The 22,814-nt window shown below is 53.8% G+C and overlaps 11 protein-coding genes across 11 annotated transcripts; 4 read left to right on the top strand and 7 right to left on the bottom strand.

Annotated features, from left to right (window-relative positions):
• Position 1: 1 nt before the first annotated feature.
• On the top strand, positions 2-1,169 carry BO94DRAFT_535570 (mitochondrial 54S ribosomal protein uL1m). Its single transcript, XM_025611819.1, has 3 exons — positions 2-275; positions 339-903; positions 961-1,169. The coding sequence occupies exons 1-3, from the start codon at positions 40-42 to the stop codon at positions 1,051-1,053; spliced, it is 894 nt and encodes a 297-aa protein (XP_025467006.1). The 5' UTR covers positions 2-39; the 3' UTR covers positions 1,054-1,169.
• Positions 1,111-2,303, bottom strand: BO94DRAFT_517479 (COG2 family protein). The gene is made up of 2 exons (XM_025609996.1): positions 2,145-2,303; positions 1,111-2,076 (listed from the first exon to the last, which is right to left on the bottom strand). The coding sequence occupies exons 1-2, from the start codon at positions 2,157-2,159 to the stop codon at positions 1,201-1,203; spliced, it is 891 nt and encodes a 296-aa protein (XP_025467005.1). The 5' UTR covers positions 2,160-2,303; the 3' UTR covers positions 1,111-1,200.
• Positions 2,304-2,319: 16 nt separating this feature from the next.
• BO94DRAFT_81382 (uncharacterized protein) lies at positions 2,320-3,966 on the top strand. The gene has a single exon (XM_025617689.1). The coding sequence runs from the start codon at positions 2,681-2,683 to the stop codon at positions 3,809-3,811; it is 1,131 nt and encodes a 376-aa protein (XP_025467004.1). The 5' UTR covers positions 2,320-2,680; the 3' UTR covers positions 3,812-3,966.
• An 83-nt stretch (positions 3,967-4,049) lies between these two features.
• Positions 4,050-6,947, bottom strand: BO94DRAFT_556886 (P-loop containing nucleoside triphosphate hydrolase protein; the record flags this gene model as incomplete). The annotated part of the gene is made up of 5 exons (XM_025613897.1): positions 4,050-4,957; positions 5,195-5,250; positions 5,692-6,393; positions 6,442-6,818; positions 6,876-6,947. 5 exons carry the CDS (start codon positions 6,945-6,947, stop codon positions 4,050-4,052), a joined length of 2,115 nt encoding a protein of 704 aa, XP_025467003.1.
• Positions 6,948-7,633: 686 nt separating this feature from the next.
• On the top strand, positions 7,634-8,121 carry BO94DRAFT_585994 (TOM13-domain-containing protein; the record flags this gene model as incomplete). Its single annotated transcript, XM_025615730.1, has 2 exons — positions 7,634-7,909; positions 8,005-8,121. The coding sequence occupies 2 exons, from the start codon at positions 7,634-7,636 to the stop codon at positions 8,119-8,121; spliced, it is 393 nt and encodes a 130-aa protein (XP_025467002.1).
• Positions 8,122-8,256: 135 nt separating this feature from the next.
• On the top strand, positions 8,257-10,114 carry BO94DRAFT_585993 (membrane insertase OXA1; the record flags this gene model as incomplete). The annotated part of the gene is made up of 2 exons (XM_025615729.1): positions 8,257-9,384; positions 9,458-10,114. 2 exons carry the CDS (start codon positions 8,257-8,259, stop codon positions 10,112-10,114), a joined length of 1,785 nt encoding a protein of 594 aa, XP_025467001.1.
• A 4,194-nt stretch (positions 10,115-14,308) lies between these two features.
• Positions 14,309-16,108, bottom strand: BO94DRAFT_80988 (acyltransferase family protein). The gene is made up of 3 exons (XM_025617687.1): positions 15,773-16,108; positions 15,096-15,723; positions 14,309-15,034 (listed from the first exon to the last, which is right to left on the bottom strand). Exons 1-3 carry the CDS (start codon positions 15,875-15,877, stop codon positions 14,346-14,348), a joined length of 1,422 nt encoding a protein of 473 aa, XP_025467000.1. The 5' UTR covers positions 15,878-16,108; the 3' UTR covers positions 14,309-14,345.
• Positions 16,109-17,519, bottom strand: BO94DRAFT_80987 (transcription initiation factor TFIID subunit 11 family protein). Its single transcript, XM_025617686.1, has 2 exons — positions 16,919-17,519; positions 16,109-16,865 (listed from the first exon to the last, which is right to left on the bottom strand). Exons 1-2 carry the CDS (start codon positions 17,401-17,403, stop codon positions 16,340-16,342), a joined length of 1,011 nt encoding a protein of 336 aa, XP_025466999.1. The 5' UTR covers positions 17,404-17,519; the 3' UTR covers positions 16,109-16,339.
• A 424-nt stretch (positions 17,520-17,943) lies between these two features.
• On the bottom strand, positions 17,944-19,913 carry BO94DRAFT_535560 (adenosylmethionine decarboxylase SPE2). The gene is made up of 2 exons (XM_025611818.1): positions 19,388-19,913; positions 17,944-19,334 (listed from the first exon to the last, which is right to left on the bottom strand). The coding sequence occupies exons 1-2, from the start codon at positions 19,509-19,511 to the stop codon at positions 17,956-17,958; spliced, it is 1,503 nt and encodes a 500-aa protein (XP_025466998.1). The 5' UTR covers positions 19,512-19,913; the 3' UTR covers positions 17,944-17,955.
• Positions 19,907-20,611, bottom strand: BO94DRAFT_535559 (uncharacterized protein). Its single transcript, XM_025611817.1, has 3 exons — positions 20,394-20,611; positions 20,007-20,307; positions 19,907-19,940 (listed from the first exon to the last, which is right to left on the bottom strand). The coding sequence occupies exons 1-2, from the start codon at positions 20,451-20,453 to the stop codon at positions 20,074-20,076; spliced, it is 294 nt and encodes a 97-aa protein (XP_025466997.1). The 5' UTR covers positions 20,454-20,611; the 3' UTR covers positions 19,907-19,940; positions 20,007-20,073.
• Positions 20,612-20,899: 288 nt separating this feature from the next.
• On the bottom strand, positions 20,900-22,725 carry BO94DRAFT_535558 (TATA-binding protein-associated factor TAF6). The gene is made up of 3 exons (XM_025611816.1): positions 22,084-22,725; positions 21,604-22,022; positions 20,900-21,555 (listed from the first exon to the last, which is right to left on the bottom strand). Exons 1-3 carry the CDS (start codon positions 22,451-22,453, stop codon positions 21,007-21,009), a joined length of 1,338 nt encoding a protein of 445 aa, XP_025466996.1. The 5' UTR covers positions 22,454-22,725; the 3' UTR covers positions 20,900-21,006.
• Positions 22,726-22,814: the final 89 nt, after the last annotated feature.

The raw sequence follows: 22,814 nt of genomic DNA, 5'->3' as shown, positions 1-22,814 counted from the left end.
ACATTCCCGGCGCCCTCAGCTCGACCGGAGTTCATCGCCATGGCTTCCTACAGTTCACTCCTGCCCACTGCGGCACGGGGAATCTTGTCATCATGTCGCCCTGCTCTTCGCCCGACCCCAATGGCCACTTTTCTGCCCGGCCTGCAACAGGTCCGAGCTGCTTCCCAGGCACGCAAGAAGGACCCGAAGGTCTCCAAGAAGAAGAAGGGTCCTAGGGAGTTCAAGCAGAAGGACCTCAAAGATATGCAGCAATTTGCGCTGTGCGATGCTATGAGGTATGCATGAGTGTTGTCGAGTCTCGATCGACTATGCCGCTGATTGCTCGATCCCTGCCGCAGATATCTCCGTGCATTCGAAGTTGGCCGCGAACCGACCTCGGCCAAATACGAGGTCCATGTCCGCTTGAAGACGAGGCGAGATGGTCCGGTTATTCGCAACATGCTCCGATTCCCTCACTCAGTCCAGACCGAGTCGCGAATTTGCGTCGTATGCCCCCCCGGAACCAGACATGAGAAGGAAGCCCGCGCGGCTGGAGCAGTTTTGGTGGGAGAGCAGGAGGTCTTCGATGCCGTCAAGGCCGGCAAGATTGAATTTGACCGCTGTCTCTGCCACCCGGATAGTTTGGATGCGTTGAACAAGGCTGGACTGGGTAGAATCCTTGGTCCTAGAGGTCTGATGCCCAGCGCCAAGACGGGCACGGTGGTCGAAGATATCGCTGTGAGAGTCGAGATGCTGCGTGGTGGTACGGTTTACCGCGAGCGTGATGCCGTTATTCGAGTCCCCATTGGACAGCTCGGATTCACCCCGGAGCAATTGCGTGACAACCTGCGCGCAACGATCGAGCAAATCAAGAAGGATGCGGCCGGCCTAAATGATCGCATCACCAAGGAGGTGTATGAGGTGGTAAGTGGACGGCTTGCCCCTTGCTCGCAAATGCCCTCGTGTGCTAACAACTGTTAGGTCCTGAGTTCGACCAACGGCCCCGGCTTCAGCTTGAACGGAGAATTCAAGTCGGACGACTCCATCGATTCCGCCGTTTTGCAGGGCGTGTAAAATAGTCTCTTGTCTCTTCACGTTCATGGGTGTACAGAATATGTTACATTAGGAAGGATACGGTGTATAATGGTATTGTTTCATATCTCACTCGGAACCAGCAAAGAAAGTCTCCCAACGCCAACGCTATGCAAAAGGCACAGACACCTAGGCCTTCATGTTTTTGAGAGCCGACACCGCGGTGGTGTCCTCTCCCATGAGCTTGTAGAGACGTAATACGGCCAGCGTTTTCGTATCCCGCTTGTCGCCTGCATGGCTTGCCTGTTCCAGGGCCGTCTTCAAGTCCAGGAGCACGGCCGATCGGATCTTCGCGATTCTGGGTTGTTGACTCTTCAAGAACGGATGCTCATCACCGATCCGGGACGAGAGCCTCGTCAGGTAGACATATTTCTGAATATGATGCTCGAGGGTCTTCAGGGAAACCAGAGAGGTTGTAGATGCACCATTCGGGAGCTCTTCCTCGTCGCTGTCTTCGCTTGCGCTCTCCAGCAGATCGGAATCCGAATCAGACCCGTCAGGGGAGCCGTCGTGAGGTTGTCGAGGGGTGTCTCCGATCATCAACTTCTTCTCCAGCTCCTCCACCCGATCCGCATAGTCCAACAAGGCCTGTCCGATGTTGGCTTGTGTCTTCAGGCGCTTCTTCTCCTTCAGCAGCTCCTCCATCTCTTGTTGCCTGGCCTCAACGTTATCCCGTATTGACTGGACATCGCGTTGGAATGTCAACAACCCGACTCGCACCTGCTCGACTTTCTCCTCTCCGCCGTGTAGTGCGCTCCCGAGGGATAGAAAGTCCTGGTAGTTTTCGTTAACCAGGTCGAGGAGTTCCCGACTGAGTAGTTGGTCCAAATCGCGCAGCTCCTGGCGCAGGTCTTCAAGACTCTGGTGTCGATTGGTGAGGGAGGATAGGTAGGTCGCGGGGTCGAAGTCGGGAGCTAGAAACGAGGCTCGTGAGAGGGGCTCAGGGAATGGCAGGCCGGAGGTATCATCGTCCAGGTCGGATGCAGACTCGTCGGAGTCGCCAAACTACCGCATTACGATCAGTTCCACTGAGGATGGCGGGGGACCAATGAGGTCAGACGGGGAAGGCATACGCGAAACCTATTCATCTTGAAAGGGTGGGGAGCGAATCCCAGGAAATGCGATCACTGAATTACTGGCGGGGAAGAGAGCGTCGAGGGGACATTCACGGGATGACGAGGAGGATGGCGATGATGATTGCTTGGTTCGTTTCTCCCCGTTCGGGTATAGAGTGGCCCGCCTCCATCGCCATGAATATTAATGAACCAGCCACTGACTATAACCTCTCCAGCATTCTGGACCTGGGCTGGACTGGGCCGTCCCCAGCCAACCGATCCACACCATTGTCATCTGCCTCCCGATCATGCCCGCCTGTCGGTCTCCTGAGCCCATGCATTCATTGTGTACCGTGGAGCGATGCGTGATACGTGTCCAGCGCTGTCTGCCCGCCCGCCGCCGCCGCCGCCGCTGTCTCACAGGCGCTTGAACTCTCTCTCCTGTTTGCGCATTGGCCGGAAGGCGGGGTTTTACTCCGGTGGTGGTGGTGGTGTTGTCGTCGTCCGCTGCTGCGTCACTGAGCTTGTCTGGACAGACGCGGCCTGCATCCAAGATGGATTATAGGTCGGGCAGGCTCACCCACACAGACGCATTCCCCTCGTCCTCGTCCACCTTGCCACGCCTGCATGCCTCGCCGGTGGTCGAGACTGTCCGACCTCAGCAACAGGTGAATCCCTATCGCTATGAACCGTCTCTGGATTCTCGAACCCATCCTACCACTACACTACGTCAGCCGAATAGGAATCCCAGGCCCTCGTCCTGGCGGAACCATCATCGACAAGCTTCTTCTCGATCCTCAACGTTGGCATCTCAGCCCGTGCTAGTTAGGGCATACTCGGGAAGCCCTCATGATACCTCCAGCACCACCACGATGCCTGTGCGGCGTTCATTCCCGTTCCTCGGTGGCCCAGGGAGTCAACGACGGGGGCCCGCCCTCCCGTCGGAGGAGGACTTCAGTATCGAAGGCATCCTACGAGCCATTGAACCTAATATCCGGCACACATTAGACTCTATCGGAGAAATATGCGGGCGCAGTAGGCTCAGCCTGGCCAACGAATATGGAAGCCACATTGCCCCTCTGGGCGAGATCCGCGCTCCTCCCGGAGGTCTGTTGACGGTCGAGGAGGCCAGCTCGGACCATGAAAGACAGACCGACAACGTGGTTATCTACGATGATGAGACCAGCGTTGCTGATGGGCGCGACCAGTCATCTTTTTCGCACTATCGAGACTGGGACAACGGCAGACATTTAGCGACAGGGTTCCAATCCAGAAGCCCGTTTTCCGGGGATGGCCCGTCGGCTCAGGTTCCACCCACTACTCCACGATCCGTCATGGCATTGCATTCTATGACAGGTGGACCTCTTCACACGACGAGAGAGTCCACGTCCAAGCCAAGGTCGTGCCGGATGCTACTGGGAAAGCAGGTCAACTCTGGCAGTATCCTGACACCGGCCCTCGTGTCAGAGATTCTGCTTGATGCTCAGGCTGAGGGAAACCCTATCAACAATTATTCATTGGAGTCTCCGCAAGGCCGCCGCTCCATCAAACCAGGAACCAAGGATGCTAAGCGGTGGCTCCCGGGCTGGCTCCAGCATGGTACCCTAGCCGATGGCAGGCAGACAACGGCTGAGATGCGACTACGAGCGATGTTGGAACGATACCAGAATACTCAGAATGCGTGATGAACAAATCTCATTGAAACAACGAAGCCACGACATAGCTATGTTCTGACGGCCGTGATGACATGATTGATATACGATGATATTACGACAAAAACTAAATAGCCTTGCCAAATCTCATGCATAATGACCCTCATGACTGGTACTTTTCTTCATTGTAATCATGAAATCGTATCAAGACGCCACCCATGACAGATGCTCTAACTAATCCAACTCCCATCTATCAACATCACCATAAACACTACGCTGACCCCTCAATCTCCCCAATCAATGTCTTCGCAAAGCCCTCAAACCGCTTACACGACCAACACTCTTTATACCTCTCCACCAGCGGTCTCTCATCCACCACCTCCTCCCCCTTCTCCTTCTCCCCATCCCCATCCTCATCATCACTATCCCCCACCTCCTCACCCCCAATCTTCCCCTCCACCAACTCCCCAAATCCCACATCAACCGGCACCTTCCCCAAAAACCTCACTCCCATTTCCTCCGCCAGGACCTGTCCACCCCCACTCGAAAACAAATTCGTCACCTCCCCACAACACGAACACGTATACCCCGACATATTCTCCACCACGCCCAACATCGGAATTCTCGTCTTCACACAAAAGTTCACCTCTTTCCTAACATCACTAGTCGCCACAGCCTGAGGTGTAGTTACTAACACCGCGCCAGCTAATCTCGGTTGCTGCCCTTGACCCGAAGAGGAGGTATCCAATGTACAAAGCGTAAGCAATTGTTCCGCAAGAGCAATATGCTCATCACTCGTGCCCGGTGGCGTATCAATAAGCAGGTAATCGGTGTCGGACCACAACACATCGGAGAGGAATTGTCGGATCATGGCTGTTTTCTTGGGTCCGCGCCAGATTACGGCGTCGGAGCGAGATTGCAAAAGGAATCCGAGGGACATGCAGCGGAGGGAGCCGCGGGGAGGTTGTGGTTCATCGCTGGTGGAAGAAGGCGGGGTGGAGGGATGGACGGGGACGGGGAGCCAGCCGCCAGGGGCTTGGGTGATTTTGGCGTCTTCGAGACCGACGAGACGGGGGATGGAGGGACCGGTGAGGTCGATGTCCAGAATACCGACTGATTTGCCTTGGAGGGTGAGGGATAGGGCGAGTTGAAGGGTCACGGAGGATTTGCCGACGCCGCCTTTGCCGGAGAGGACCTGGGGAGTTGGGGGTTAGTTGGGTTTGGGTGGTGGGTTGGTTTGAGGGTGGGGGGATGAGGAGGATTGGGATAGATAGAAGGTTTGGATCTAGATGTGTGTAGGTGTAGAATTGTAGACATCTCATGGCCATCCATCTTCTGCTGCGCAAATGCGCCGTTATCGATAAGAGAAGGAGGGGCTGTCGCGGTGGTGGTAAAGTGGGAATGGCGGCAACTTACCAGCACGACGTTCTTGACTCCGTCGAGAGGCATCTTGACGGTCTATATCTCTGGTGCTGTAAGGGTGTGTGAGAGAGTGTGCAGCGTCGCAGTTGGTTCAGGTGATGGATGGCGAAGCCGATCTCGGGTGCTTTTTTCTGCGTCATTCCGCGGAGCTTGCTTATCAATCCAGCCGGAACAGAGATATCGAATCGACTCCATACACTCTCAAAGTCTGCCCCATCTAGGTTGCAAATAGTGTGAGATCGAGACTCAATGTATACCAGGGCATAGTTGAGGTGTACGCTACTATCTTTCTTCCAATCGAATCGGCCACTCTATTGGTCTTGGGCCAACAGTGACCCGCTAATTATGAATCGTGTGACATGAATTTGAAATCCGAGTCTGCTTCAAACTTGAACCCTTGTCCAAGCGCCCAATACCATGGTCCTGAGAAATTGCACCGAGCTTATGCAAACCTCTATTACCCAACATGCCACTCAACAGCCTATTGCCACCGCTGCACCACCACTCCGCCGCGCTTAAACTCTGCCATGTCACCCAACACAGCGCTCTTATCCGAAAGGTCCTTGCTGGGGAACGTAGTCATCAGGGTCCACGCGCGTGACTGGCTACTAGGGCTGGCGGCAGACACAAATTGGTAGACATCGCCGATCGTGTGGGAAGTGTTGAACCGGGACGTGAGTCGGGTGCCATCACCGAGTCGAATCTGTAGAGTCACCGTCGGCTGCGACTCGTCCACGTCCGGCTTGGCTGGCTCGCTGGACTGACTGGGTGTAGGGGCAGCGGCGGCGGGCGGTTTCACCCCGGGCGTGGGACTGCCGAGTCGCTGTCCAGCCCCCGCAAAAGGCTTGTACTTCGGCTTAGGCTTGACGTATTTCTCTCCATGCTGTTTGATCTCCACATCCACCTCCTGGCCTGCCTGCACATTCATGATGGAGAGCGGAGCGCGACCCTGGCGGATACCATCGAGGATGTCGCGGTTGACGGGGTCGTCGGAGTTGAATAGCGGCCCATCATCGACAGAAAAGCCATCTGACCAGAAGTGGAGGGTTCTGTGTACGCGCCGTGGCAGCTGCGCGCTCGGCGCGCTGGGGGTTTCGATTACCCTGCTAGGAGCATCGTCACCACCAAGGGTACGTGCGGCCCCGGTGAAATGGGACCTTTTAGTCGGTTCCTCCGACGGCCGGGGCTGATTTCTAGAATAATTTAGCCCTGACTGACCATGTCCATTCTTGAGATCTTACCGTTTCGCTTTTTCGATGATCTTCTTCTTGATATCATCGGGGTTTTGCACGGCCAAGCCAGACTTTTCACCTCCTGCGAATAAGTCCTGGCTTTCCTGGTCGTCTTCCTCAGAAGACTCACCTCCACCCGACGCAAAATCGCCCAGAGTCGCGAACTTCTTTTTCGGGGCCGATTTGCGGGACGACGGTTGCGGGGTAGTGGAGGGGGAGTGCGAGGAGCTGCCACCGAGCGCGTTACCTGCAGAGGATTCTGATTTGTCCCCCAGTCGTCGACCGCCAGCTGTGCTAACGTCCTCTGAAACTTCATCTTGTTCGGCGAAGAATTCGGTCACTGCCGCTTCGAGGTCCCACTCGTTGGCTGCCAGATAACCTTGTGCCTGGGATATGCTATGTGATTAGTGACCAAACCTACTACTGGAGCTGATGCAACATACCTCTTCGGGGTTTGTCCTCGTCATGGCGCAAAATTGAGAGACAATCTCATCACGTTCTGCGTTGTGCTCCATGTTGATAGTAAATTAACTGCGACGGAACTGCGCGTTGGAAACTTTGATAGTACCAGTTGCGTGGCTTCCTGATCAGCGCAGGATCTGGAGTTATATAGGGTGAAAGGTCAAGAATCACGGAGAGGAATACCGTAGTTCGGGGAGATGGATTGATTATTACTGGAGCTCTACTCGAAGCCGAAGAGCCAGCGGAACTTACCAACGACGGTACGTCACTGTTGCCTGATTGGTCATCCGGAAGAGGGGATCTTCCGCCAGTGCCTGAGGAATCCACTGGCGTTCCGAGAACTTCGGCAGTGACCATTGCACAAGTGACTTCATCTCTTGATCAGTCAGTCCTCTCACTTGCTACTCTCATACCCGGCAGCAAGCACTCCTCTTACGATCCTAGCCAGGTAAATCATCCGATCTGGACTGCCTGTTCTGGTGCTGGAGGACGCACCGCAAGGGCAGGCTGCTTACCTAAGGCATCTGCAGGTCAGGTGTAGATCGTCCATCCAGCCAACCCCAAGGGACCCTCGTCGACCTCAACCAGCGCGAAATTCCCCTCCATTCAGTCGGTCTTATTCCGACCTCTTCCTATCTCACAGTCGCTAATTCTTTTACAGCAGCAGGCCAGCATCCTCACAGTCCTACCTCCGTCTTTTGCGTTTTGCCTCCGTTGTCTCCTGCCTTCTCCCCGCACCATGGCCGCCGACCTCTCCAATTCGAGGGAGCTATATGAATCCGGCTTGACGGTCCACTCGGACTCCGAGAACTACTCGGCCAACCACGACATATCCGGGTCCCAGTCCTCTTCTTCGAGCTCTCCCCTCATTCTCTACAAGCCCCCTACTTTCTGGAGCATCCTGCGAGGGGCCGCGATCAACCTCGTTCTCCCGTTTGTGAATGGGCTGATGCTGGGATTTGGCGAGTTGTTCGCTCATGAAGCAGCCTATAGACTAGGATGGTCCGGAACAAAGGTACGACGGCAACTTTCATGCGAATCCCGGGTGCAGGGCTTGTTCTTGGTCCGGCCCGCGTTTTTGCTCAAGGATGCTAACCAGACGTCTTGCAGGTTTTCCCCACGCATCGCCGATCTAGGCCTCTGGGACCCGGGGTCGAGGTTCGAGATACCCCGTTGCGGAGGGGCACTAGGGCGGCTGGCCTGCAAGACGCTACGTCTCTGGAGTAGACCCGGCCGGCGTAGCAAACGATATAGATCATTGCGCCCAATTCTCTTTGGCATGTACGGGGAACGGACCTTGTCACAGGTGGGGTTACAATGTACATAGATCAAGCATCAGTAATCGGTCTGACTGGACGGCGTATGGCGAACCACCTCGAATTTGACATCTCATATGGCGCGATTACTCCATACTATGTACAATCCCCGTATAGCAGCCGGCTACCGCCCGGCAGAAAAGGCGGGCTTGGCATCGAAAAAGCGTCGCCGGCGCGATTTTGGCCATCTCCGTCCGTCTCGGTCCTCCCCAAAGTCATCCAGATCCTCCGCCTTCTTACAATTCTTTACCATGTTGGGAGGTTATGGTCTCAGTGGACGCGGCGTTATGCCCGTCGTGGCCCGCCAACGGTTCAATGCCTTTTCTCGTTCCAGCCGATCGGTTCGTCGTTGGCCGTCCTTTTCGCCAGTGTCCAGTGCAAGGTTGACTTTGTCCTACAGATGTCCTCATTCCGCTCGCAGGCCCTGAGAACCGCCACCCCTTATGGCCAGGCAAGTAAGATTCTGGCTGGAACTCGCTCCTGGCGGCCTGCAGCCGCGATTGCCGGAGTGGCCGTCGCCCGCTTCAATTCCACCTCGGCCCCTTCGACCACCACTTTCCCGACTGCTGAGAGTGATCCCTCCGCCTTGAAGCCTTCGGACTCATTTGAGTTGGACGTGTCGGACCTTTCCGCGGTTGACATTAATGCGATCCCGGAACAGATTGGGTATCTGAAGCAGCTGGGGTTGGATTTCGGCTGGGGCACTTCCTCCATTGTCGAATGGTTAATTGAGCACTTCCATGTTGCCGCGGGTCTCCCCTGGTGGGGTGGCATCGTCGCCACTGGTATTTTCATTCGTTTGGCCCTTTTGGGTCCAATGCTTTCGGCCGTGGATGCCAGCACAAGGCTCAACAATATCAAGCACCTTACCGGTCCGGTTCGGAAGGAGATGATGATGGCCCACAAAAGGAATGATACGGTGGAATCGACCAAGAAACGGGCCGAGCTGAGCAGGCTGCACTCATCACACGGTGTCGCTCCCTGGAAGGCGATGATCCCGATGGCTCAGATCCCCTTGGGATTTGGCTGTTACCGAGTTGTCAACAACATGTGCGGGTTGCCGGTGCCCGGATTGGCCACGGAATCTGTTGCCTGGCTGCAGGACCTCACTGTCGCCGATCCATACTTCATCCTCCCAATCGTCTCAGCCGTCTGCATGCATCTCACTCTCAAGGTACGGAAGCCTTGCGTCGCTCGATTAGCTTGACTTCTACTCTTGTCACCGTCGCTAACGCAGTTGCTTACAGAAAGGTGGAGATACGGGTACGAGCCCACTGGCAGACTCGTCACTTAAGAATGCTGTCTTCTTCGGTCTGCCCTTGTTATCATTCGCATTCATGGCTAGCTTCTCGGCCGCCCTCCAGCTCTACTTCACCACCACCGGTGTGTTTGCTCTGGGACAAACCTACCTAGTTAGCTCTCCCAGCTTTCGGAAAATGGTCGGCATCACCCAGGTGGACCCAAACGCCCCGAACTACGACTTGGTGGGCACGATCAAAAACGATCTTCGCATGATCGACGAAGAATACAAAGCGCGAGTTGCCAAGCTGGCAGCTGAAATCGAGGCGGCTGAGCGCCAAAGGTTGAGTTTCATTGACCGCACCATCGGGGATGTCAAGGAGAGTGGGCTTCAGATGAAGAAGGAAATGCAAGAGAAGATTGAAGAGTATCGTGGCACTGGACCCGCTACGAATGCGGATGGGTCTGTCGCCGGGCCCCCAAGACTCAGTGAGAAGGACCGCAAGTTGGCGGATGACTACGAGAGACGGAGGCAGGAGGAGGAGGAATGGAGGCGTGAGGAGCGGAATCATGCCCGCCGCGAGGCTCATCAGAGGGCCATGGCCCAGCAGCGGCAAAAGGCTCAGGAGAGCTTCAAACCGGCATCCAAAGCCAACCGGCCGTGAGGGAATGTTATGACCAGGCGTGAAGGCTCCAGCGGGTGGGTTGTAATTATCTGTATTATATTTGATGCCATCTCATTCATCGGCTTGTTTTATTGGAATAGATTAGGATTTTCTGATCACTGACTGCTCTGTCTCTGTCTCTTAATTCACATGGCTTGTCACCATGTTGCTGTCACTCGTATTGTCACCGTCACTGCCGGCGGGTTGCTCTATAAAACCGCCATCGTCCCGCTGACAGTCATCTCCTTGCTTTCGTGTTCATCCTCTCCTCCTTTCCTCACCGATCCTCTTCATCCCAGATACCAGACAACAGACAGGAAATACAAGAATCATTCTCTTCTCCGGTCCTCACATAATGGACCAGAAGAAAGACCGTCCCGATGAAGGCAATGGCAAGAGATATCCTGGCGCTGTGTCGGGTTTCATCCCTCGAATGGGTCCAACAAAATCTCTGCTACGATGGACCAGTCAATTGAACCTATTTACATTTCTTCTTCCGTCGGGTATCATCCAGAGACACAGCCTTCATCCCGCTATCGTTCTCTTATGGACATGGCTATCACCGCTACGGCGTCAGGTCATGATCAAGCAATCAACCGACCGAAGATCCGGTCAATAAACTCGAGTGCTTCGAACTTTTGCTCAGAACAGCTTTCCAGCTCTAAGCTTATCACTCTAAGCTCTACCCCGGCTACCAAATGTGTTGGGATACAGTTCTCGTTCCGTCTGTTCTCCAGATGGCCAGCGGTATATCGTTTTGGCGTACTGGTAAGAACGTGACAGGTTATGGGCCTGGCAACTCGCCGCGGAGCACTGCTTTCTTCGTTTTCTAGCATTTTTCGAAGCTATTCAGCGGATTTTCGCGTTACCAAGGATCCCCAGGACATTCCTGCAGAGTCGCGACCCCAGGGACACCGAACCTCCCCCCACAACACCGAGGATTCCCAATCCGACTGGTATTTTCAATCCACTCCTACCAACCGCCAACAGAGCCATACAAAGGTCTACAATAGCAAGCGGAGGAGGATCTGTTTCGTTCCTGCATATCAGCAAGGACAACACTACTACCGCAAACCCCTCGACCCAGGCACATTAAATCCCGAAGAAACTGTCGGAGGGCCTTGCTGGCGTCTCGGAAATACTAAAAGAACATGCAAATTTTGAAACATGGGACTTTAGGATTAGATTAACACTGAAGAACGTTAGATTGCAAGACCTGATCAATAAAATACTGCTCAGAGATGTGGAGTCTGATCTACCTAACTGGACGGCCAGTATCGAACTCCATCTTCCCAATGACGCGTCTGAAACACTGACAGAGATGCAATAGAAAAGGGAGATAAACAGGACCTGTCGAATTCCGCAGCATCTGCCTCGCGTCCCTGACAGAATGTCTACCTTTTGAAGTCGGATGCCGTATGGACATGGATCTAGGCTGTGAACAAACAACTCAACGCACTGGATCTTGGTCAATAGACTGGAGTTTCGAGCCCTGCCCAAGCAGGGTTTAGCCTTGAGGTCATTATTCTAAGCTATATGCTCTTTTTCAAAAGGTTATTAAGGCTATGCTATTATCAAGGCTAGTGAGTTCCAAGCTATAGATAGCATGATCAACTTGACTGACTAATCGCTAATGTAGTCCTGAGCTCATATTCCAGGCTCCTTCGTCAAGTCTCGAATGGTTCACCACGATGAGCTTTCCAGAATAGAAAAGAATCACTCTGACCACAATCCAAGATATGGGTCTTCCACGATAGTGACCGATAGTTGCATCGCGGATTGAAAGAATTCCAAATCTTTCATAGTTCTAAATGGGCGGTTTTTGCATGGCCTTCGTGTTGAGCTTATCAATCGCTAGCAAGCCATTGACTGATGCCTTTGAGACTTGGAAGCATTTGTCAAGATTATATCTTCGCTTTCAGCTCGCATACTATATATATTGTGATGCTTTTGCACCGGACTGCCACCTCCAGAGGGTTCAAACAATATGGCTGATTGCATGGTTCCCCATGTCTATCCCTTTCATGGTCTAGCAGGGTTGCGCTCTTGGAACCACTAAGTTGAGTGACCATTGCCATTGCGGTCAATCTGCGTGAATATGATGCGACTGTTGTCAATCAGTTGAACGTCATCATCGCGACCGATTTGTATCCAACAAGATTGAACTTATAACGTCCATGATCTTTGTTGAGGACCTATCCACCAACCTCGTATCACGAATCCATACACCTCATTGATCGATGTTCATAAACACAGACTCCTGTCCATCCATCCAGTATCTGTTCCATATCCTCTCTTATGCTTTTGCCTTGTCTCTGGCATCTCTGCTAGTACGAAAAGCACGGCACGTGAGCATCTGACCGTCTCTCCGATGATTGGCAGCTCGCACCGCTTCAGGATTGCGTCAGCATATTAGGCCTTGGCTTCCATGGCTTCCATGCATGATCAGGTTAGGCGGCGGTGCAAAATGGCCGCAAAGGATGGCACGGTCCTCGATCATCCAGAACACGTGTTGGTGGCGGGCATCCGCTGGTGGCAGCCATAAGCCCAGAGCTCGTTGAAGATCGCTGATAACAGCCGTGGTGATAAAGCCATGGCATCCCAGCGATGTTATCTAATGGTTAAAAGCTGTGCTTGCATAGCACCTAACAGAAGGATGCATGTTCTATAGCAGGATTAGGAACAACCGAGGCTGGAACACATCCAGGCCTTATTCAAGGCAAGTATCTGCTGTGTGAGAATAAAGGAAGAGTAACAAGAGAAGAATCGAGGGCTTCTATCAACATAACCGCTCATTTGGCTCTTATCTAGCCTGCCGAGTCAAAGACAGTGAACGAAGTGTGAAAGATATGAGGGAACAGCCTCTCAAACTCTTCACCCTCATCCAACTCTATCACACACTTCAACTCACACAAGATCTCACACTCAACATCCAATGCCTTCTTCCAACTCAAGAGCCACATGTTTAGCCGTCTCAACCACAGACCAACCTCGTCCTGACACAAGGCTAAAACAGCCATGCAGTCTCTGATCACAGAGTTCCTGTTCTCCATTATGCACTGTCTCCGTAACGCTCTCAACGTCCCCACCGTACTTGTCATATGCATGCCTCTCACACTTGCTTTCTACATGCGCCTGAAAGCATCAATGCAACGTCTCCTCACCCACCGCCGCCAATTATTACCTCGGCAACGGCGCATTCTGAGACTGCAACAACTGCAAGAATCATTGATCGAAGACCATATACGGACTCATGATGCTGTCAATTCACCTCAACGTCATGGTCATCCTCGGTATTAGAATCGGGAAGCAAGAGCGCATCCACACCTATGGGAGGACCTACAAACCCAGGATCTGTCACTTCATCCGTGCTCCGATCTCTCCATGTATCAAGCCAGACAGCAAGCGAAGGCATATCGTCTATTGGATATGCCTCGAAAAGGTCTTGGTCAGTGAGAGCGAGCTCATATCTTCCCATTCAGATGTTCTAGGTCATGTTTCGGCCTTGTATATAAAGGATATGATATAATGGCTCTTCCTCTTCAGTGGAGTCGTTTATTCCTCTAATGGTTTCCATTGATCAAGATCAAGATCATATATATCATCAGATCTTCAAGCGAACGAAACCGTCTCTGCCGCCTAAGTGCGTGGGCTGTTTCTGTCCAGTTTGTGTCTGTCATCTATCCTACTTTTATCATATGTGGCTTATCACTAAACCGTCAGTCCAGACGGAAACAAAAAATAGAAACACTCGGAATACTTCCCCAAAGGGAAGTAGAGTGACAACTAAAGTGCATACTTTATACTTTCACCCAACGCCTGTTCATATAATGAAGCAAGCATATTGGTCCCGATCATGATGAAGGCGGACATGAAATGGATAAATAGTGTTTTGGTACGGTATATCTATCTATGGGGGATAAATAGTAGATTGGCCAAGCACGGCTTACTTGTCTTCCGTCTATGAATTCTTACATTACAGTACCTATTACTATCAGCACCAATCAGCGAAGTATCATTAATGAAATAAAGTTGAACCGTTTCAATTAGAAGAAAAAAAGATTGACTGAATTAGATTGGATATCTATGCTAAAGCATCCTGTCTACTTAACTAGACATGGCAGGGTATCCATCACAAGTCAAGAAACTAGTATTTAGTTACATGGGTTCAGAGGTTTGTGCCACAGCACGAAAATAACACCGAGCAAGCCCAGAATCAAATCAACCTAACCTACTCAATCGCCATCCGACGCATTCTTCCAACCTCAATATCCTCCTGACCATCTTTCTCATCATTATGAGACACTTTCTTCTCAATCCAGGCCGTAATTCTCGCGCACCAGGGATCGACATAACGAGTCCACAGCATGGCAACGCCGTAAACAAGACCAATCCAAACGATGATCCATCCCCACCGCCATCCGCCTTTGAAGGGCAACCAGGGTGGGGAAGTCACGGCCCCGGTTTCTTCGTCGATAGTCTCCAGCCAAGGCTCGCCTGAGAAAGTCCCATACAGCATCCAGCAGAGTACCGTGCGCAGCAAAGTGCCGTGGAGGAGGTAGACGGCGAAGCTCTGCCTGCCGAGCCAGAGGAGCGCACGGGAGGAGAGGACGCGCTGGGCGGTCGGGGAGAGGAAAATCGCTGCGATGAGTAGGTCCACGCCGATGGCCGTGTATCGCTTGGCGATGTTGACTTCGGGGGGGAAGATGTAGGTGGCGAGTTCGAAGAGCTGGGCGGACCAGGGCGACCAGGTAGGGTTTTCTCCGGGGTAAGAGGCGAGGTACAGGCCCACGGGGACGAGGAGGGTGAGGATGAAGAAGCGGCGCAGCCACGGATGGGCGTGGATGAGAGTGGGGAGAACAGAAGACTGAGAAAGGTCGGCGAGGAAGAGGCCGTAGATGGCTTGAATTTGGAAGGTTTCTGAAACGGTAGAAGAATGGTTAGTGAGGTGAACTAGGGGAATGGGGAGGGATGGATGTACCAGTATCTTTAGAGGCATCCTGATGAAAGTACAGAATCAGAAGAGAGTAGATGACGACCCGCCAGCGGAATCGAACAAACATGGTGGCGCAGACAAGGACATACACGAGCATCGAGGCCTTTAGAAGCGGAAGCAGTGCCCATTGGTGATCATCGTAAGCCATGTAGCCGTTGGTCCAAGTGCTGAGGAAGTTCCGTCCCAGTCGGATGACTTCGCTGCTGAGAGACTCCTCGACATCAGGCGCCGCATATCGACACCACTGACAGTCGGACCTGTTGGCCACGTTGAAGGCTCCGAACTGCGCCATAATCCACGAGATAATCAGCGCGATGGTGGCAGGCAAGATCAGGCGAAGCGGCCGACGGAACGCGCTTTTGGCGACGGCAGTAAAAGAGTCCAGATGGTTGCCAGCACGCGACAGCTTCAAAGGTTTCAGACTGCATACATAGCCGGTGAGGAAGGCAAAGATAGTCACGCCGATGCGACCCTGCCAGGGGATGCGCAAGATGGGCCACTGCAGAACGCGCGCAGGCACTACTTCAGTGTCTCTTGGAGAAAACAGACCATAGTCCCAGGCACGGGCGAGGTGAGTAAGGATCACAAGGAACGAGGCGATGCCGCGCAGGCCCTGTAGTTGGTTAGCTGAAGCAATCGTGAAGGTGTTGCTGGATACGCACATCAATCCATTTGACGCTCCTGCGGGCATCTCCCTGGCTGCTGGACGCGCCCCAGAAGGTGTCCTGGACGGTTGTATAGAGTCTCGAGTTATGTAAGAACCGCATGATGGGGGGTTTAGATCGGAGTTAACTGGAACTGGATGAGAGGTGAATGGGGAGGAGTTGCAGGGAATGCCATAAGGCCGGTGGGAAGAATGGCATCGTGACGAGAATCACTACAGGGGAACAACATATTAATCGTCGGGTCAACCAGCCAAGGCAGATGAAACTGCCAAAGTAGGAGCGGCCATTCCAGGGGTGAAGCGCCGAGCATCGAGCGTGCCAATCTGGGGGCAATTCAGAGGGTACTGTTTGGGAGGGAATTGCGCCATGCCGAACCCTATGAGGTGATGAATGATAGGCACACGTGCAGTCTTGGCCCTGGGCCACGAAGAATACTTCATACGTCCGGTTAATTATAGACATGCCGCTTGGCTTGGTTAATTAAAGGACTATCATCTTGCCAGTGGTCAGTACCAGCCATAACAGCCACAGTTAACGCCCTATTGTCTCAGCACTCACAGCGGTTTAACGGAAGATGCGGCGGCCTCCCACACTGCCAGCTGCCCACGTCACCGACCCTCGCACCCCCAGATTGCCCATACTCAACCCCGAAAACCCCACGCCTCCCCCTTCGCCGTCCCGCTTGTACCGCCGGAGCGCCTCTCGCAGGTGCGCCGGCAACAACTGGCCCCGATGCGGATTCGGCGGCAGCTTGACCTCTTTCTTCACCCCAGACATGGGCGCATTCTCCAATGGCTCCTGCTTAACACCTCCAGCCGGCGTTGATGTCGTCGTCTTTTCAGCCTCTATCGCAGCCAGAGCCGCCTGGTCATGGGCGATGGCCCATTCCGCCTGCACCGTCCTCGCCTTCTCAATCATCTCACCCGCAAACACCTTCGTAAATCCATTAATCGTAGTAACCACACTCGCCGGCACCGACTGTGAAAGCGCATGATTGACAATCCGTCGTAGCGTCTCCTTTCGTAACTTGGCTCGTTTGAACAGATCGTATCGCTCTGACTGGATGGGATTAAACGCGTCCACCAGTAACCTAGACCGCCAGTTAGCACTTCACCTGCATCGCATCGGGGATAAACCACGTACGCCAGATTCTTCTTCTCCGCCTCTGTATCCGTTGTCCCTTCTTCCCTCCCCAACAGCTCGCCCTCATCATCAAAATCTTCATCCTCATCCGCATCCTCGCCACCCCCACCACCGCCACCAGCCGGACCAGCTCTCACAGACGCCCCCTCCATGTCCACCGACCCCATCCGATCCATGCCAGCTCGAAGACTGCCTTCTTCTCGTTCCCGCTCCTTTTCTGCCTTGCTCTTGCGGCCGCGCTTCTTGCCCTTGGTCAAAAATACCCCGTCCGCACTCGTGCCTCCCAAACTGCCTGTAAAGCTGCCCGTAACACTTCCTGCATCGCTGTATGTGCGTGTGTCTGCGTCGATGGTACTTGGGAATGAGGTCTGGCGGAGGGGGTGCATCCGCGGTCGCTTCGGATGGCTGCCCAGCGGCTGGGAGGCGGCCGAGGAGATCGAAGGACGTTTCAACGGGTTTGAGGAAGGGGGCGGTGGCGATGACATGATGATGGATGTGTGTTGTAGGGGTGTTGAGAAGGTGATTCGTATTGGTTGGTCAGACACCGGTCGGCTCCCTGCGCGGACGAGAACTTGGATCCCGACCTCTCTGCAGGAACGGTCGTGGCACGCGAGTCAGGATCGCACCAGGATCAGTCGCTAAGATTTATGGAACGGATGAATATGGAGGATAGGGGATGCGGGAGACAGCCGAGTTGCAAACAAAAGGAAGAATGCGATGAAGGCGGAGGATGAAGGAAGGCTGCTTATCGTGTTACGGCGGCCCCATCCGGCAAGTCTACCGAGTGGCCGACTTTCCTCGGCGCGCCGCCCGCTGCTTATTTCTACCTCACTTTACAAGGGATTGGTACTACACAACCACAGAACGCAACCGAATGTCTCGACTAACATTGCTCAAAAGGCACTAAGCTCAATCGCTGGATGACAGAAAAACATGACAAAAGCCCGAAAGTCAACCCATCAAAGCATCAAAGAAACAGATCACATTCTCCCATGTCCCACCCACCGTCATAATTTGGACGAATACCGTGCTCGCTCTCAAACGCGCTCTTCGCCGAGCCGAGGGGCCCCCCCTTTCCAGTCAAGACGTTCGTAGTAGCGGAACACCAGGTCATATCCGTCCAAATCATGCACAATCCGATCCACCCGACGATATCCTGCCACGTGCTCCATCTTGGTGCGACGCGCCGCCTGCCGTTCGATATACTTGGCCTCCTTGATGGCATCCCACTCGCCCTCGGCCGCAGTCACCTCGGGCTTGGCCTCGAACAGGGTCACCGTGAAGCGTCCAGGCTTGAAGATGCTCACCACCTGCTCCACGATCTCCTGAGTAGTCTGGCCGTTCTGCGAGTGAGGCACGTTGGTCTCGAACGACGCATACGAGCACTGGGGCTCCGGGGTCACATGCACCGTGAAGTAATGGGTTCCCGTGTTCTTGTCAGGCGTGGGGATAACACCATTGGCAGAGAACCCACACGGAGTGAACAGGTACGCGTCAATTCGAGACTCGGGGAACTTGCTCTTCGGGTAGACGTCCGAAAGGCCACAAGACTCCGACACGACCGTGCCCAAAGCGTGACCCTCGGTGGTCAGCTCCGGAGGTAAAACCCGGCTGCCGTTCGATGACATATCATCCATATCGGAGTTGTTGCTGAACACATCAACGTGGTCATCGTTGTCAGCATCGAAGTTGCGGTAACGCTTCTCCGCAACAGCCGTGGCATGCTCAAGGTAGAACTGCTTGGCATTCGCCTCATCCAAGTCGGTCATCAACACCTCCAGCGTCTCATCCTGATCTTCACGGGTCTGATGCACACCATTCGCCGGCACCTGAAGGATCTTGGTTTCGGTCACGGGATCCTCCGACTCCAACCCGGGGCTGGCCGGGGGGGTGAGCAAAGTGTTGGGCTCAGTCAAGTAGAGGTACCAATGCTCGCCGTTCATCTTGCCAATCATGTAGGCGCTACCGTTGAGGAAAAGTCTGTCCATGTTCCGGACCTCATCTCTCCAGCTGCGGTGGGGACCGCGCTGGCGATCAGGGAACAGGAAGTTCTTGCGGCTGTAGAACACGCGGTACGGGGCCGCGGCGACGGAAATACCGCGAGAAGCAGGCGCGGTAGACCGAGGGAAGCCACCGAACAAGGCCGCGATCTCGAGAATGCGCGGAAGCCCAGACAGCAAGGTAGTTGTGCCACAGGTCTTCAGAATTAGCTTGTGCGGCCAGACGAACATGCTGGACTCGGACAAGAGATAGGCGTCGACGTCCTCAGACGAGACAATGGAGAGCACTTGGCAGTTGACGAGATCCAGCATGTCCTTCCAGATCTCTTCGGGCACGGCCTTCAGGCCAGCGGGACCGGCAGATCCCAATTCCTGAGCGGAAGGCGCAAACCAAACCTCCAGGAGCTTCTCGGGGCCTGTTACACGTCAGAATGATCCACACACACGAGACTTGTCTGAGCCCACATACCTTCAAAGGCGTTGGTCGAATCAAGATCCTGGGTCGCCTCATGGTTGATCGTCAAGGACGGGGTCGTCCCCATGAAAGAGGACGGCGACGCCGTGTAATGCTGGGGGATTCCAATGTAAACCATCTTGACCGATTGAGGATGTAACAGGTGGATCGATAAGAGCAAGTGTATAGCAGGCGCACGCGACTGGATTCGTGGACCGTAGACAGAGCCTAGGAAGCACTATCTGCTGCCCAGACGAACAGGGGGGCTATGTCCGTCTGAGAGAGTAGGCCCTTTATCGGTTTTGTAATTGGCACTCAGCCAAAGAGGGGTGATTCAGTGGAGCCGAAGGGCTGCTAGGGAGGTCGGAAGGAAAGGGAAAGGAGGAAAAAGCCTCTGGAAAAGGGAATGGTGACTATCTGGTTTAGACCCTCGCGCTGGAAGATACCGATACCGGCGAAAGTATCGGGTCTAGCAGACGAGAGTATCTGCTTTTTGAATTTGAGATGAGGAAAAGGTGAGGTTTGCGCGACTGGAAAAAAAGGTGGGGTTTAGGCGTGTTATCGGGGCCTGTCGCGAGGGGTTAGCCATGGCCTTGATCCACCGCGGACCAGAAAATTCAGGCAGACAACATACTTTGCGGGCTTAGACAGGTATCGTAGTAGGTCCTTCGGGTTCATGGAAGGCAGGACACGGGACGGGCTTAAAACAGCACGATGTCGCAAGAAGCCACAGCACTGAACATCTGCGAGGCAACTTGGACAGCAGCGGCAACGGCAGGGTAAGTACAGGGACCAGCAGGCGGATTGGCTCTTTGATCAGTCAATGAGTCAAAGACACCAAGACACAATCCTCCGCCGAGTAGGAGGGGAGGAATAAATAAGATTGAGAAAGAGGCACGCGGACGTGGGGGGGAAAGAAGTGGTGATGGCCGATGCTTGAGCGATTATTATTGCTGTCTGTGGTCTGTGGGCCCGAAAAAAGTTCGTGGGGCGGCAAAGGCCAATCTGGGTTGGGCGTGACAACGCAGAATCTGAGAGAAGGCGGAACGGCAGCCACGGTCAGGGACACGGATCCTATCATGCAAGGTCGGGAGGACGAGGGGTATTGGGATTGGGAGGGGAAATGCAGGAACATATACGCACCTGACTTTGGGCAAGCAATGTGATTTCAGGAGGGGGAATGATGAGATGGGGTTGACTGCGCCGGCCGGAAAAGAAGGCCTGGAAGAAGGAATGCGCCGTCGGGACTCCTGCAAAAAGCAAGCAAAAAAACCCGACCAGGCAGGCGGTCGCACAAGGGTCACATCGGCTGTTACCTAAGCCGGTGACGTCGTGGGTCGAAACAGGAAGACCGTCACACGGCGGGCTGCCTGAGGGATATCTACCTGGTATTTCAACTCTACACAATTCATCAAATGATGCACAAACTAACCCCCCGCTATCTGTCATTTAATGGTAAAATGTCCCTCTCTAAACACCCGTCCCAAACGCCATTCTGTCCATGCCAACAATAGAAAATTAAGAGAGAAAAAAAAAAAAAAGAAAGAAAGAAAGAAAGAAAACAAAGGGTCCCTGGCACCGCCACTGTATGTGCAAAGATAGTAGGTAGTTGGGGATTCCGGCCGAAATCGGGCTCAGGACTCCACTATCGCATGCGCCATGTCGACCTCCCCCGCGTCACTAATCTTCGCAGCAAGGAATTCACCCACCTTACCACTCAGGCGCTCTCGTAGTCCATCCGTCACCATGCCTCCATGTCCGTTGGCAAGAGCCGGCCGTCCCTCCCGTAGCGTGGCCAGGACCCCGAGCAGCACCGCCAGGACCTTCTCTGCCTCCGGTCGGCGGGGGCTCTCTTCCACCATGCCATCCTTGAGCAGGTTGCCGTACGTCGGCAGATTAGGCAGGATCAGCACCCGCACCCCCTCCGCACCGCCGACCGCATGCAATCCAATAATAGCTCCATAGTGTGCCCCAAATGGCTTCGACGGGTCCAGGAACGTTTTGAGGCACGACCGGGCGAGACGTTGCTTGAGCGTATGCGACGAATTGGAGTATTTCTTGGCAATGAGGCCCAGAAGCGATGCGGCAAGGTCGCGCAGGGCAAACTGCTCCGACAGTTCAGCATTTCCACCAAGTTGCCGGCCGATCAAGCAGGTGAGGATAGGCGGTACAAGTGAGGCAATCTACTAGGATCAGTGGGGGTCGCTGCATCATGTGAAAACAAGACTCACATAGGGGTCCACGTAGAGCGACTGGTTCTGCACCAAAGCCTCGGCCATGTGCATCACTTGCGTTAAGACAAAGACATCCTTCAGTCCATGGGTCACCTTCTCCGAAATAAACTGGACAAAATATGGCACCAGCTGGTGAAGCCCAGGGTCTTCTCGCAAGCTGGCAAAACCGGACGTTCTGTATTCCTCGCTGGACTCGTCCAAAAAGGCGTTGCAGACTTTCTCGAAGTAAAGCTGGAGTTCCTTGGAAAGCACATGCTTCACCAAGGGCTTGACGGTGACATTACCTCCTCCACTCATAGCCGCCAGTGTAGAGCTTGCATTGGGACCCTTGGACATCAGTTCCAGGTTTCTCGAGTCGGCCGCCGTGGGGTTCTGCGGAATGGACGGCTGTACACCTTCAACAGCCAACCAATGGGCTAAATGGAGTCAGCACACTGAGCGTATGATTTGGGATTCACAGCAGCGAGGCAAACATACCCGTGAAAGAGATCTCTCTGGGTACCCTAGGCAACGGCGCATTTATCAACTTCTCAAAGTCCACTTCCTCGTCTTCGACATAGAACAGCGGCTGGCCAGGACCCAACGATGCTTCCCCGAATCGCAAAGGTCTCGTAGATTCGTATCCATATAGCGGCTCCACATCCAGCACACGTAGCGCCTGCGCGACATCTTGTGTTGTCAGTAGCGTGCGTCGACTATGGCGCATGAATTTGAGAGCTTCTTCCAGGACCTGTGCTACGCGGTACTCGACATCGCGGGCAAGATTTTCGGTCACATCGTTGTTGAGGTTCACAACACCGACCGATTCGGCGACATCGCGAATATTATCTGGGTTCCAGACAGACATAGTGGGTGTGGTGTGAAATAACAGTGAGAGAACGGGGAGTGCTGATGGAGAGGGTTTAACGTTGTAAGGTCGGCAACCAGTGGAGCGGGTTGTTCCGTAAGATCTGAGACGGATGGATGATGCTAAGCTGTATTATCGGAAAGAGGCGAAACTCATGCTGATCGGATGCCCAAGCAGCTGTGTTTGAATGAGCGAGTGATGCCGATGAATGCGACACGGGAACGGCGAGAGCGGCGAGAGCTTCAGAGCAGAAAGGCGGAGAAAAACTAAGCCCACGTGAACTGTATACAACACAGCAGCAACACTCGAATATTTTTACCTAATGAATCTATATTAGAAAGGGCTTTCTTCTTTCACTTTA

Source organism: Aspergillus sclerotioniger (assembly GCF_003184525.1).
Source record: "Aspergillus sclerotioniger CBS 115572 chromosome Unknown BO94scaffold_15, whole genome shotgun sequence".
Classification (NCBI taxonomy): Eukaryota; Fungi; Ascomycota; class Eurotiomycetes; order Eurotiales; family Aspergillaceae; genus Aspergillus; species Aspergillus sclerotioniger.
This window is presented reverse-complemented; position numbering and strand designations above follow the sequence as displayed.